At 42.5% G+C, this 14,253-nt stretch overlaps 2 protein-coding genes and 1 long non-coding RNA gene across 11 annotated transcripts in view; 2 read left to right on the top strand and 1 right to left on the bottom strand.

Annotated features, from left to right (window-relative positions):
* The window catches only part of PAIP1 (poly(A) binding protein interacting protein 1), a 24,393-nt gene extending 14,751 nt beyond the window's left edge, over positions 1-9,642 (top strand). Inside the window, exons 6-11 of the mRNA XM_081213008.1 lie at positions 1,011-1,136; positions 4,487-4,593; positions 5,319-5,436; positions 5,550-5,604; positions 6,906-6,999; positions 8,065-9,642. Of these exons, the coding sequence (XP_081069134.1) occupies positions 1,011-1,136; positions 4,487-4,593; positions 5,319-5,436; positions 5,550-5,604; positions 6,906-6,999; positions 8,065-8,164 (600 nt within the window). The 3' untranslated portion in view covers positions 8,165-9,642. The remainder of the gene's footprint in view (positions 1-1,010; positions 1,137-4,486; positions 4,594-5,318; positions 5,437-5,549; positions 5,605-6,905; positions 7,000-8,064) is intronic.
* Positions 1-14,253, top strand: part of LOC308597188 (uncharacterized protein C5orf34 homolog) — a 490,376-nt gene that overhangs the window by 462,542 nt on the left and 13,581 nt on the right. For 2 of the 8 annotated variants that reach the window (XM_081212868.1, XM_081212874.1), the window contains exon 1: positions 12,667-12,822. The exons of 2 other annotated variants lie outside the window; for them this stretch is intronic. Coding sequence is in view for 1 of the 6 variants with exons in the window: in XM_081212873.1 (XP_081068999.1) it covers positions 13,566-13,594 (29 nt within the window). In the remaining 5 variants the exon portion in view is untranslated. Of the gene's footprint in view, positions 1-12,666; positions 12,823-13,388; positions 13,595-13,632; positions 13,761-14,253 lie in introns of those variants that run through there. 4 more of the 8 variants (XM_081212875.1, XM_081212873.1, XM_081212872.1 and 1 more) reach the window with 4 other exon arrangements.
* Positions 7,018-13,724, bottom strand: LOC308597441. 2 transcript variants are annotated; one of them, XR_014012986.1, is made up of 3 exons: positions 13,624-13,724; positions 9,695-9,762; positions 7,018-8,055 (listed from the first exon to the last, which is right to left on the bottom strand). It is a non-coding gene; the product is annotated as an uncharacterized lncRNA (long non-coding RNA). The 2 variants fall into 2 exon arrangements; XR_014012987.1 differs by lacking the exon at positions 7,018-8,055 and having other exon boundaries at positions 9,358-9,762.

A 14,253-nucleotide genomic window follows, 5' to 3' on the forward strand; every position in this document is an offset into this window, starting at 1 on the left:
CAAGAGGAGTCAAAAGTTGTTGGGTCCTTCAGCAGAACTCATGGAGAGACCTACATTCCCAGCTCTTTCCCTCTCATGTAGCCTGATGGAATGGCTGCCGTGGATGACAAGGTTTAGTTTCATTGTAGATTGAAGTATTTTCTTTCTTTTCTAACCAAAACTGAGAGTTTAAGGGAAGGGCCAAAATATTCTTGAGAGTTATTCAGACAGTAAAGTTAATCCAGAATTATTAGGTGATTAGGAATACTAGCATGAATGTATCAATTTCTAAATACTTTATCTGCCAGCCAGCTTCCTAGAATTAGGCTTCTTAAGCCTAAGTAATGTAGTGCAATTGGCAAATAAAGTATTTAGTGTAGTTAAGTAGCATTGATTTCAACAAGCTATTATAAAAGGTGGCTTTAAATTTCCTCTTAGCTATTCAAGTGTACAAAATCATTATTCCTGATTTAGCAAGCAGGCAGAATATATATATTTGCAGAACAAAGTAGTCTTGTTGATTTTTAAAAGGGGGAGAAGACTTACTGCTGCCGAAAAGAAACGTAGAGAAATGGCTCCCCAAAGCCAGAAAAGAAAGGGGAGGGAGTGTGTTCTTTAGCCACATTCTTAACAGGGAGGAAGGTGCAATGCTAAATTTTCAGAAAGAGACCCACAAGTGGTTTAGCATAGTGCCATCTGTGCTATTGACCTTTCTTTGTTCTATGGGAGGAGCAGAGTGGTTTGTTGAAAAAGCAAAGGCAGTCTGCATCTGCTCAGGGCATTTTTACTGTGTTCTTCTGGGCTAGTAAAAGTATTTTTTACTTCCTATCCCGGATATAATGTATAGACCCCTGATCATGGGCTTTTGGTTTATGGTTCTGTAAGCAGCTAGTTTTGTATAGGAAAATACAATTCCAGACACTTGGGTTTAAATGACTTGCAATATTTTTAATTTTGAAGTCATCAAACCAGTGGTTCCAAACTACACAAATTTTAATGGCATGTAAACATTCATATGTACGTTTTTATAGGTAAAAGGAACTAAAGGTCAACTAACCCGAGCAGAGATTCTTCAGACTGGACTTCATGAATTACTGAACACCCTTTTCTCTAATCCTGTGGACAACAATTTAACCTGTGCGGTGAAGCTACTGAAAGTATGATGTTTTCATTATTTGTAGTTGTGTTCTTATATGTGTTTTGGGGAACTTTTGTTAAAACGCTACTAATACTGATTCAGACATTAATTACTTTTTAAAAAGTGGATTTTTATATGCAGGCATAGTGGATAAAAGTGGTGAACATGGCCTGGTTTTTTGTGGGGGTGTGGTTTAATTTTCACTCACTCATGAAGTTCTCTGGCTGGACATATCTCAAACTAAACTGCCTCTGAGCAAACATGAGAAGATACAGATGTGATAAGTAACAGTCTCTGTTACATCACGTTGGCTTTGTTCTTTTATGTGTAGAAGGACTTCCATGCATCCAAGGTTCCTTCAGCCTCAGACAATACATTCTACAGGGGTTTGACTAACAGAAGCAGCTTTTTTAGGAGGCATAGAGGCCACAGTGTAGAGCGGGGAGAGTAGGAAAGCCATGGCAAGCAGAGGTTTGCTCATGCAAATTTGGACCCAGTTCATTATGTATAACCATTTTAATCCATTTAACAGTTATCAGTCAATCTTGAGAATATTGAGGGAGGGGGTAAATACAACCCTCACCCCACGCATTTCTTTTAGTATTAAGAGTTGTTTTCTACATCATACTTGATCTAATCAGGGTGCCCAAACTTTTTTCAAAGAGAGCCAGATTTGATGATGATGATGATGATGATGATGATGATATATTATTTATACCCCGGTCATCTGGCTGGGTTTCCCCAGCCACTCTGGGCAGCTTCCAACAAAATATTAAAATACAGTGGTCTGTTAAACCTTAAAAGCTTCCGTAAACAGGGCTGCCTTCAGATGTCTCCTAAAAGTCTGGTAGTTGTTCTTCTCTTTGACATCTGGTGGGAGGGCGTTCCACAGGGCGGGTGCCACTACCGAGAAGGCCCTCTGCCTGGTTCCCTGTAACTTGGCTTCTTGCAGGGAGGGAACTGCCAGAAGGCCCTCGGCGCTGGACCTCAGTGTCCGGGCAGAACGATGGGGTGGAGACGCTCCTTCAGGTATACTGGAATTCAGAATGTGATTAATCATAAAAATAGGTTTCAAGAGCATTCAACCAGTGGTGTGCAAAGCTTGGTGGTTTTATTATCTCCCCTACTATGGCGACTCTAACAGAAGAATAAAGAGATTTATGCATGAGGCTGTTACATAGGTGTGGCATAAATAAATACTGGAAGAACATCCAAGCAGCTTCTTGTTTCCATAGAACAGGGGTCTGCAACCTTTAAGACAAAAAGAGCCACTTGGACCCGTTTCCGAAAAAACAACAGCAACTGGGAGCCGCAAAAACATTGCAACATTTAAAACAAATATAACACCGCATATATTGTTTCTGGCCTTAATGCTATATATACAGGATCGTGCAGTCAGCTGTCAATCTCAAGAAAAAAGGACAAATTAATAGCTAATTAAAATATTTAATTTACAACCAGGTAACCAGGTTAATGGGACTTTTGCTCCTGAACCTCAGTGCTCAGTGTCTGCACATCAGGGCTGTAAGACGTCACCTTCATTTTCACACAGGCTTGCAAGCTGTCATCTGTGAGGCGTGATCGGTGTTTGTTTTTAATATAGTTCTTGTTGGAGAAGACCTGCTCACATACATATGTGGAAGAGACCACAAGGGCCATCGAGTCCAACCCCCTGCCAAGCAGGAAACACCATCAGAGCACTCCTGAGATATGGTTGTCAAGCCTCTGCTTAAAGACCTCCAAAGAAGGAGACTCCACCACACTCCTTGGCAGCAATTCACCAAACTTTCACCAAACTTTCCCCTGCTTAAGTTTAAAAAGGGGCTTCAAGCAACTAAAAAGGGGCTTCAGGCAACTAACTCCACGTCGAATTCCACGCGACCGCGACTGCATAATCAATGCCACAAAATGCCAAAGAAAATTAACCAGGGCCCCAGTGAACCATAAATCATAATCAGTGCCTGATGTAAATAATAATTAATAATGAGGGCCCAATGTCATCTTCGTCATTATAAAAATAATCCCTCTCTTCGCGCCGCCCAGCCTCCCAAGAAAAAAAACCCACTTCAAACGGTCACAAAGCACAAATTCCACGCGACCGCAACTTGCTATGCCCAATAACCAATGCCCCAAAATGCCATAGAAAATTAATCAGGGCCCCAGTGTACCATAAATCATAATCAGTGCCTGATGTAAATAATATATAATAATGAGGCATTCGTCATTATAAAAATACCTTTTTTGGCACTTTTTATTATTTCTTTCTTTGACCCCTCAGAATTACTCCTCCTCATAGAAATAAACATTAAATTAACAAGTTACCTTTTTTTGAGTGTGTGTTCTTCACTCCCCTTCAAAACAGTGACCAGTGTATATGCCCCCTTTCAATGCAGCCTGCTTACAAAGGCGGGACGACAAAGACCAGCAATAAGCTGTTGCATAACGTTCCCCAAGGAAAGTGTTAGCTATTCACCAAACTTTCCCCTGCTTAAGTTTAAAAAGGGGCTTCAGGCAACTAACTCCCACGTGGAATTTCCTATAGTAAGATGGCGGCCGCCTCAGAAGACCACATGGGCAGATAAGATGGCTGCTGGGACGATCCGGTTACCCAGCAACAGCACAGCTGATTCCGACGCTTTTGAAAGCAGCCGGCAAAGCAAGTGTTGGACCTCCGAAGCCACCTAAACCCCACAAGGAGAATGCTGCGCATGTGACCAAATAGCGAGGACTTACTTTGCTAGAGACAAGCCCCGACGCTACCACAAGCCTCCCTCTCTTCGCGCCGCCCAGCCAAGAAAAAAAACCCACCTCAAACAGTCACAAAGCACAAATCAGTAAACATAATAAACATTAAATTAACAAGTTACCTTTTTTTGAGTGTGTGTTCTTCACTCCCCTTCAAAACAGTGACCAGTTTTGAACAGTGGCTTCAGGCAACTAACTCCTCCGCCTCCTCCCCTCGCGCCCTCCCCTCGCCCCCGCCCCTCGCCTCCTTCCCTCGCGCCCTCCCCTCGCCCCCGCCCCTCGCGCCCTCCCCTCGCCCCCGCCCCTCGCCTCCTTCCCTCGCGCCTCCGCCCCGGAGCCGCAGCAAAGGCTTTAAAGAGCCGCATGCGGCTCTGGAGCCGCAGGTTGCCGACCCCCGCCATAGAAGGATATCAAAGTAGCTTAGATTTGCAGGGTGAGGTGCTGCTTTTTATTTTTATGTTGCTTTAAGAGTTTTAAATATTAAGCTGTTTAGAAATGCATTTAATCAATTAAATAATTTAAAAGTATTATGAAGGCCTTCATCACAGACCCTGTGATTGCAGAAATGTCATTAACCTTAAAGTCACATTTTGAAAATGTCTGCTAATAGTATGTGTTCTTTAGTTGACAGGCTCAGTACTAGAAGATGCATGGAAAGAAAAAGGAAAGACTTATATGAATGAAATGATACAGAAAATTGAAAACGTTGTCTTGGATGCAAATTGCAGCAGGTAGTGAGAAAATTCATTGCTTCCTAGCTTTCCATTTGGGATGATTACTGTTCTTTGCCATCTCTTAAGGTGGAACAGCTTTTAAAGCTTTCTGATCATTACTGTAGTTAAGAATTGTTGTTGTGGTATCTTTAATACAACTTGTGCTGAAATTTCTGACATGGTTTAAGTCATACTGCTTTCAAATAGATGAGTCTTTGATAATCAATGGGTGGAATCCAACTGATGCCATTGTGCTCACTGATACGCTTTTGATCCAGTAGATGCCTTCACTAATGGAAGGAGAGGGGAGGTGATTTTAGGCAATTCTCACTGCTGCCTGCATCATCCAGCACCCAAAAAAAGTACCCCCAGAGGAACAGCACATCAGCAAAAATAGCCTTCCCTTCTCTTCAGCGGTGTGGGTCTGGTCACCAATGTCATGTTTGTGTTGACTGAATGAGAGTATTGACTTCAAATTCAAAATTGAGGTCTTCAGATGAAGGGTGGTATACAATTTAATAAATATATAAATGTAAATGATTACTTTCCAAATTAAATTGTCTTTGGCAATTAGTTAAAACATTGTTTTAAATGAGTTCATGAGCAGCTGTGAATGAATGAGCAACAGGTATCTTGTTTTGTTTTGTTTTGTTTCTCCCTTACGTTCTGATTGCAAGCAGTGAGTAAACTACTCCCTCTTGTTGGAAATGCAGTGAGTTTTATTATGTACTTTCTTTTTACAGAGATGTAAAGCATATGCTTCTGAAACTGGTAGAACTACGGTCAAGTAACTGGGGAAGGGTGCATATAACTTCAACATACAGGGAAGCAACTCCAGAAAATGACCCTAATTACTTTATGGTAATGAATAGTTGTGTTTCCTCTTGCTTCAGATGCATTTATCAGACTATGTATAAAGTACTGATAAAATGTGGAAGTAGTTACTGATAAACACAATCGTATTTTGATTTCAGAATGAACCAACATTTTACACATCTGAAGGTGTGCCTTTCACTGCAGCAGATCCAGGTATGTCAACAACTTCATGCGGGGGGGGGGGCAGTTAGGCAGAAATTATCTGAGGAGCTCATGAAGTTTGATATTAAAGAAAACCTCTGTAAAAATGTACAGGCAACTCCCGTTTTAGGCGCGACCAATATATGCACCATCCTGCACACATTCACAGCACTGAACCCAGAAGTGACTTCACTGAATCATCAGTAAAGGGGTGGGGCAGAATGGGGTTTTAGCGGCTATTTGAGTGGGTTTGCAATCTCATGCAAGCACACAATGACCTGGAACAAAACCTCTGCACAAATGGGAAGTTTCCTGTATTAACATTAGGTGGAATTCAACATTGAACAAGCTTGCCGCTTGGCAGATGGAACAATCACCCCTTTCCTCTTCCCACATACTGTTCTGGGTGTTCTCCACACACACACCTACACCTGAGCCAGTTTAAGAACGTGGGGGGAGTCCCATTGCTCAGGCAGAAGCCCTTTCACAGGGTTTACACTAATGGGGCTCTCTTAGTGAATCCCACCCATAGCTTTAATGTTAGTTATGGAAGGATTAGAGGGCACACCAGTCAGGAAGCTAAACAAGAACTTTGTTATCTCTCCCTCTCCAACAAGAACAGAACAGCAACAGGAAACCCTTGACTCTGGCCAGGCACCTAAACAGTAGCCCTGTTCAGGTATTAACACCTGACTAGGGAATGGCAACTTGAGTAGCGTTAGTGCACTCCAGCCTCAACCATGTAAGTGCCACCGCTAGCCTTCCCATGTTGAACAGAAAAGTCTGAAAGTGGTCAACTGGACTTGCTTAGAAGCCCCCTGCAGACCTTCCTGCTCAACATGGGAAGGCTGGGAGTGAAACTGGAATGCGGAACCATTACGGCTTTTCTCATTTGTTAATGAATTATTGGCAACAAATTATAGGATTGAAATAAAGTTTTTCCTCTGTGATTGCTGTGAATTGAAGCCTTGTGGTATTCTACCCCTTTCTTGGTTCTTGCAACCTTTTTCTTTCGTGAGAGTGTGAATTTGTATCATTGCATCTGCTTGCTGAAGCAGCTTGTTAATTTCACCTAATCTTCTTAACCTTACATTGATGGAATGGAGTGCAACAAAGTGATGTGCCTAAAATCTTGTAAGTGGTACTCGAAACAGCATCAAATTTACACTGATCATGCTTTGCACATCTGTTACTTAGATACATCCAAACATTTATTTGTGTATTACTGAGTGTACAGTTTTAGTTATGGGTATAGTGAATGAACTAAACTTTGAAATGCAGCTTAATTTTTTAAATAAAAAATTCTATCATAGATTATCAAGAGAAATACCAAGAACTCCTTGATAGACAAGATTTGTTTCATGAGTATGAGGAAAATGGAACAGACTTATCAGGAGCTGGAGATCCGTAAGTTCTTGTTTCAGTCTGACATTTTAATCTAGGCATATCCTGGCTTCAGTTTGTTGTTTGAAATCCTGAATTAGGGCACCACTTTTCAAGAGTGTTTTTATCAAAACTTGACCTTTAAAAAAAATCATCTTATAAACAATGAAGTTTCTAATGGGTATGCCTCACCTCTTGTAATTTTGCTTCGCTGGCATTCTCTGGTGCACCAATCAAATTATATCTGTTTCTACTAAAACAGTGTTGCTTTTGAAGATAAAATTTCTGTACAATTCAGGAAAAAACAGCTTGGCTCTCAGCAGAAAGCCTATTCTGCTTACAGAATCCGTGTCTCAAACTTCACAGAAGAGCACTGCACAAGAAAAATGGAATTATTGTGATAGGGTGTCTTCCATTTGCGCAAGATCGTTTTCCTTTTTCTTATGAGGACTCCATATATTTAACTGTTTATAGCTTGAGTCTTCCACACATGTGTAGAGCAAGCCCTAGTGATTGGAGCACAGACAGTTGCTCACAGGAAAGCAAGACTTGAGAGTATTAAGGTATAATAGTAATAATAATAATAATAATAATAATAATAATAATAATAATAATAATACCAAAGTTAAATCATATGCAATCTGACCATTAGGGCTTACTTTGCAGTGGGAAACGGAATGCACCCTGTGTATATACAAGTTGCAGGCGCACTGTACCACAGCTCCAGAAACTTTATTGTGCAAAGTCTTCCACTAGCACTTGCGCAGCATTTTGCAAAATCACACTAATGAGTAAACTCATTGCTTTCACACTTCTTTGAATCCAGTGCTGTGTAAGTTTCTTTTCTGAAATATTGCACAACCTTATTCCAAACACTTGAGCATTTTGTAATTATAATGCAATTGGAAAGATGAACTTAGCTTGTGCAGAATACTTCCATGTCAAATCGGCGCAATCTGTTCTGTTCATTGTCAAGGGTACATATAGGTATAAAAATGGGGCTTTGATCCTGGTGTTTATCTTGCTCTCAAAGATGGTGTCTTCTGTGACCGGAAAAGATAGTCATCTAACATATGGATTCTTTTGTAGGTATTTTGATGATGATGACGATGACGATGAAATGGACCCAGAAATTGAAGAAGCATATGAAAAATTTTGCTTAGAATCAGAACGCAAAAGGAAACAGTGAAATGTTACACGTGAATAATAGTGTTGTGTTTTTTAAAAAGAAGAAAAACAAAAACCAGCATAGGTATGAATAGCAAATAGAAGGGATGGAAAATCTTTAATATCCATACCAAACAAAGGAAATTAAGTTTATCCTAGCAGTTAAGTTATGCAATTTCCATTTTATTAAACAGAATCTGCCAAAAAAAATGTAAACTTAAATCCTGTAACTTAAACAAGTGTATATATATATCATAGTTTATTTTATGTACAGTTAAATAAACAATGTTTTGACTGGAACAAATTTTATTTCAAACATTTCACCTTAATCTGCAAATCTAAGGGTTGTCGTGGTACATTATCACTTTTTTAAGAAAGGAAAATTCCTAGAATCATAAAATACACTATGACTTTGCAATTGTACTTCCTCGCCTTTGTATAGGATATGGCTGTCATCCTATATTTTTTAGGCTCATGAACTGCCAAATGTTTCACAATCATGAAAACTCCTACTACTCATCCACCTTGGGGTGAAATTGAAAATCTTCACATAGAGTATTGCTCTCCAACAGCTAAATATGGTAGGCATTTTAGTTCATAAAGGTTTTCAAAGAAATTCACTTGGTTAAAATGCTGGTTCAATTTAGATGTCAGGTTAGCGTAAATGAGTTTGGAGGAACAGGCATGTCTTCCGCATTTATACCTCTTCAGCCCAACCTCACATTTGATTCCTTCCTTCTGACTTTCCTGATTTACCTTAGCCATAGTTTGTCATGATGCATAAATTGAGCAAACTATGATTAGTGCTAATCAGGATTGCTTACAAATCATGGTTTGCAATCCCACTTCACAGTGATGGAGGGAAATGGAAGTCTCACACCATCTCATCATTTACTTTCGAGAGACAGTGATGTCTCAATTGAGGAATTCTATTTGTTTCCCTCCCCATATTCTTCAAAAAAAATATTGACATGATTCTGTTTTTAGTTCAGTGTTGCACAATAATGTGTTTTGCTTTGAACTGTAATGCTCAGAAATTGGCATTTCTGTTACTTCTCAATTTGGTAATTTAGATACCATATACAATCACTTGTATAGAGCTAAACAGTTTTTTATTACAGAAAATAAGCCCTAAATGTTTGCTGGTTATTGTCCCTTCCCTTTTTAAGCATCTATTTTTGTCTTTACGAAATGTTGCCCAGGAACATGTCTGGCTTTTTGGGGGGTTCCTCGTTTTATATTGAATAGATTAAGTAGAGTCTATTTCCTAACACAAGATGTGTGTGTGAAATTTCCCAAGCAGTAGGTAAAATAACTTATGTAAAAACAACAGAGGTTGTAAATATGCATGTAAATAGTGCTGTTTAATATTGCACTGTTATAACTTGGTACAGTTTGTGTCTGTTAACAAAGTTAGCATCACCTACATCTTTCGGCTGTTAATTTGTTTAGCTTATGAACATCCTATTTTGGAAAATAAACTCCTTTGTTTTGTTGGGGTATGGTTTTGGTCTTCCTTTTATGTCCTTATTTTCATAGCACGAGATCTTACTCGATATTCCTTGCTTTTCGTCTGCAAAGCAGCATCTCTGTAGCTGCTGGCCATCATTTATCATTGTCCTTTAAGAAAGCATATTCCAGGTAATAATACTATTAATATGCAGCAACATCAGGCCCACTGGCTTGACCCCAGGACCATGGATACCCAGGGTGTGTGGGCGTCTGACATCAGATGCACACACTAGCGGGCATGCAGGCCCCCATGGTGCAAAAAAAGTGGATGCCCAGCCCCTTCATGGGGAATATTGTGGGGTCTGGAGCCCCCAGCCCACCCCACATAGTTTCATCTGTGATTACTGATACATAATGTCATGTTGCCAGCTTATTTTGTGTGCTTCCAGTTGAACCCGTGCCCAAAATACTTGAGTAATTAAATTTGTTAAGCACCACCTGCAAGATGAGACTAGCAAATACAGTTGATTGATGTTAAATTAAGGCAGTTTTTAAAACCCACAAAAATTGGTGGTGATATCCAGCCTTAGTCATACTCAAAGGAGACCCACGGAAATAAACGGATTTAAGTAACAGATATTTCAATGGGTCGATGAATATGGCTCATGTTATACCACCCTTTAAATCTTCTGATCTTCTGATTTAAAGCCTTTCACAACTACAGGTGGAAGTAAAACAAATATGCATGCTTCACCTGTGACATCCCGTTTAGATACTTGAAGGTGCCTATCACATAGCCTCTCTGTCTCCTCTTGTCCAGGCTAAACAATTCCAGCTCCCTCAACCGGTCCTCATAAGGACTGGTTTCCAGATCAACTTGATCACTTCTCCATGTGCACACATTCCAGCTTGTCAATATCCTTCTAAACCTGTGATATATCAAAGGCGTATTGTTGCTGTTTTTTGTGTTGAATATATAATAATAATAATAATAATAATAATAATAATAATAATAATAATAATAATAATAATAATAATAATAATAATAATTTATTATTTATAGCCCGCCCATCTGGCTGGATTTCCCCAGCCACTCTGGGCGGCTTCCAAAAGAATATTAAAATACTATGATACATCAAACATTAAAAGCTTCCCTAAACAGGGCTGCCTTCAGATGTCTTCTAAAAGTCTGGTGGTAGTTGTTCTCTTTGACATCTGGTGGGAGGGCGTTCCACAGGGAGGCCGCCACTACCGAGAAGGCCCTCTGCCTGGTTCCCTGTAACTTGGCTTCTCGTAGTGAGGGAACCGCCAGAAGGCCCTCGGTGCTGGACCTCAGTGTCCAGGTAGAACGATGGAGGTGGAGACACTCCTTCAGGTATACTGGACCGAGGCCGTTTAGGGCTTTAAAGGTCAGCACCAACACTTTGAATTGTGCTCGGAAACGTACTGGGAGCCAATGTAGGTCTTTCAAGACCGGTGTTATATGGTCTCAGCGGCCGCTCCCAGTCACCAGTCTGGCTGCTGCATTCTGGATTAGTTGTAGTCACCTTCAAAGGTAGCCCCACGTAGAGTGCATTGCAGTAGTCCAAGCGGGAGATAACCAGAGCATGCACCACTCTGGTGAGGCAGTCCGTGGGCAGATAGGGTCTCAGCCTACATAACAGATGGAGCTGGTACACAGCTGCCCTGGACACGGATTTAACCTGTGCCTCCATGGACAGCTGTGAGTCCAAAATGACTCCCAGGCTGCGCACCTGGTCCTTCAGGGGCACAGTTACCCCATTCAGGACCAGGGAATCCTCCAGACCTGCCCGCCTCCTGTCCCCCAGAAACAGTACTTCTGTCTTGTCAGGATTCAATCTCAATCTGTTTGCCGCCATCCATCCTCCAGCCGCCTCCAGACACTCACACAGGACCGTCACCACCTTCACTGGTTCTGATTTGAAAGAGAGGTAGAGCTGGGTATCATCTGCACATTGATGGACACCCAGTCCAAACTCCCTGATGATCTCTCCCAGCGGCTTCATATAGATGTTAAAAAGCATGGGGGAGAGGACGGAACCCTGAGGCACCCCACAAGTGAGAGCCTAGGGGTCTGAACACTCATCCCCCACCACCACTTTCTGAACACGGCCCAGGAGGAAGGAGCGGAACCACTGTATAACAGTGCCCCCAGCTCCCAGCCCCTCTAGACGGTCCAGAAGGGTGTTATGGTCGATTGTATCAAAGGCCGCTGAGAGATCCAGCAGACCTAGGAAACAGCTCTCACCTTTGTCCCTAGCCCGCCGGAGATCATCAACCAGCGCGACCAAGGCAGGTTCAGTCCCATGATGAGGCCTGAATCCCAACTGGAAGGGATGGTAATTTATGGACCGAATAGGTATCTAAAGCCATTTGCGCATAGCAAAATATGTATTTTATCAAAGTAATTGATATAGAAATGAGCAAACCAGGGGTCATCAAACTTTTTCAGCAGGGGTCCGATCCCTCAAACCTTGTGGGGGGCCGGACTATATTTTGAGAGAGAAAATGAACAAATTCCTATGCCCCGCAAATAACCCAGAGATGCATTTTGATTAAAAGGACACATTCTACTCATGTAAAAAGACACTGATTCCCAGACTGTCCACGGGCTGGATTTAGACGGCGATTGGGCCGGATCCGGCCCCTGGGGCCTTAGTTTGCCTACCCATGACTTACATCATAGGAGCCTACACAACACAAAACACTGCTGTATGTAGGTTTTATTTTATTTGTTTTATCTTATATTTGGGAAGTGTACATCCAGTTTTTTCCCTTTAAATTTTTTTGGGGCCCCCAAAAGCTATAACTTGTTTAGTTTATAAGTAAATCTGGCACTGTAAGGACTATGCAATCCCACAGCACACCCTTCCGAGGGCTCGTGCTACGCAAGCCTTGAAAGCTCATACAGTATTCAACGGGGAAACCAGAGCTCCGCCTCCTCCTCCCCGGCGCTGCTAGCCCGTGTGATCCGCCCAATATTCCTCTCGAACTCCTCCTCCTGCTGCGCTTCCTCCCGTCGCGCTTTCTGGTTGGTTTCCCCGCCTTTCGGCGCGCCGTCTTGAAAAGGAAAGGAGCCGAGTTGCTGCTGCTGCTGCGCTTTCGGGTAGGCTGAGCTTTCTTCTGCAACTCTCTTGGTGCATCTTTACGTCTTTCCGCGTCGTGGCAGTGCAGAAGTGGAAGGCTCTCTAAGCTCGGCCCTCTAAGGTAGGGGGGTGGCGAGGGGGCAGAAGGGGGGTGGTCGCAGTGCCGGATTTACGTATAAGTTAAACAAGCTACAGCTTAGGGCCCCACTCTCTTGGGGGGGGCACAAAAAATTTAAAAGAAAAAACTGGATGTACATTTCCAAAATAAAAGATAAAAAAAGAATTAAAACCTACACACTGCAACAGTGCTTTGTGTTGTGGCACTGTAAGTTAAACCACAGAGCCTAGGACTTGCCGATCAGAAGGTCGGCGGTTCGAATCCCCGCAACGGTGTGAGCTCCCGTTGCTCAGTCCCTGCTTCTGCCCACCTAGCAGTTCGAAAGCACGTCAAAGTGCAAGTAGATAAATAGGTACCGCTCTGGCGGCAAGGTAAACGGCGTTTCCGTGCGCTGCTCTGGTTCGCCAGAAGCGGCTTAGTCATGCTGGCCACATGACGCGGAAGCTGTACGCTGGCTCCCTCGGCAAGTAAAGCAAGATGAGCGCTGCAACCTCAGAGTCTGCCACAACTGGACCTAATGGTCAGGGGTCCCTTTACCTTTACCTTTACCTTGACACTTCTTAGCCAGAGCAGCTTGCAGAACTGCATGTGTGTAGACTTTAAAGTGGGGATGTCTGACAGAATCTTCCTTCCCTGCGCAGATTCTTGGCCAGCGGTAGTCAACATAGCACCCTCCATGTGTTATTACGTTTATATCTCACTTCTCCAATAAGCTCAAGGCAGTGTACAGGACTTCTGCCCCTCCCATGTTTTGTCCTCATAACAACCCTGAAAGGTAGGTTAAACTCAAATATAGCAACTGACCCAAGCTCTTCCAGATCCTTGGAGAGAGAGGCTGCTTCTCCCCAGTGGGTACAGTGGCAGTTGAGGTAGTTTAGATTCATAGTCCAGACATTGGCCCTGTTGTCTACCTTGTGGCAATAAAGGGACAGAAAGAAAAGGTTAAAAAGAGCACATTGTTTGGAAGAAGAAGAAGAGTTTGGATTTGATATCCCGCCTTTCACTCCCTTTTAAGGAGTCTCAAAGCGGCTAACATTCTCCTTTCCCTTCCTCCCCCACAACAAACACCCTGTGAGGTGAGTGGGGCTGAGAGACTTCAAAGAAGTGTGACTGGCCCAAGGTCACCCAGCAGCTGCATGTGGAGGAGCGGAGACGCGAACCCGGTTCCCCAGATTAGGAGTCTACCGCTCTTAACCACTACACCACACTGGCTCTCTTGACATCCCTTGACACTCCGTCTAAAACAGGCACAGGCAAACTTGGCCCTCCAGATGTTTTGGGACTACAACTCCCATCATCCCTAGCTAACAACCAGTGGTCATGGATGATGGGAACTGTAGTCTCAAAACACCTGGAGGGCTGAGTTTGCCTATGCCTGCTCTCAAACTTTTATGCCCTGCTTTGTTTTCAGGAGGGGAAACTAGTAAAATTAAT

Source organism: Podarcis bocagei (genome assembly GCF_964188305.1).
Source record: "Podarcis bocagei genome assembly, chromosome: 11".
NCBI lineage: Eukaryota > Metazoa > Chordata > Lepidosauria > Squamata > Lacertidae > Podarcis > Podarcis bocagei.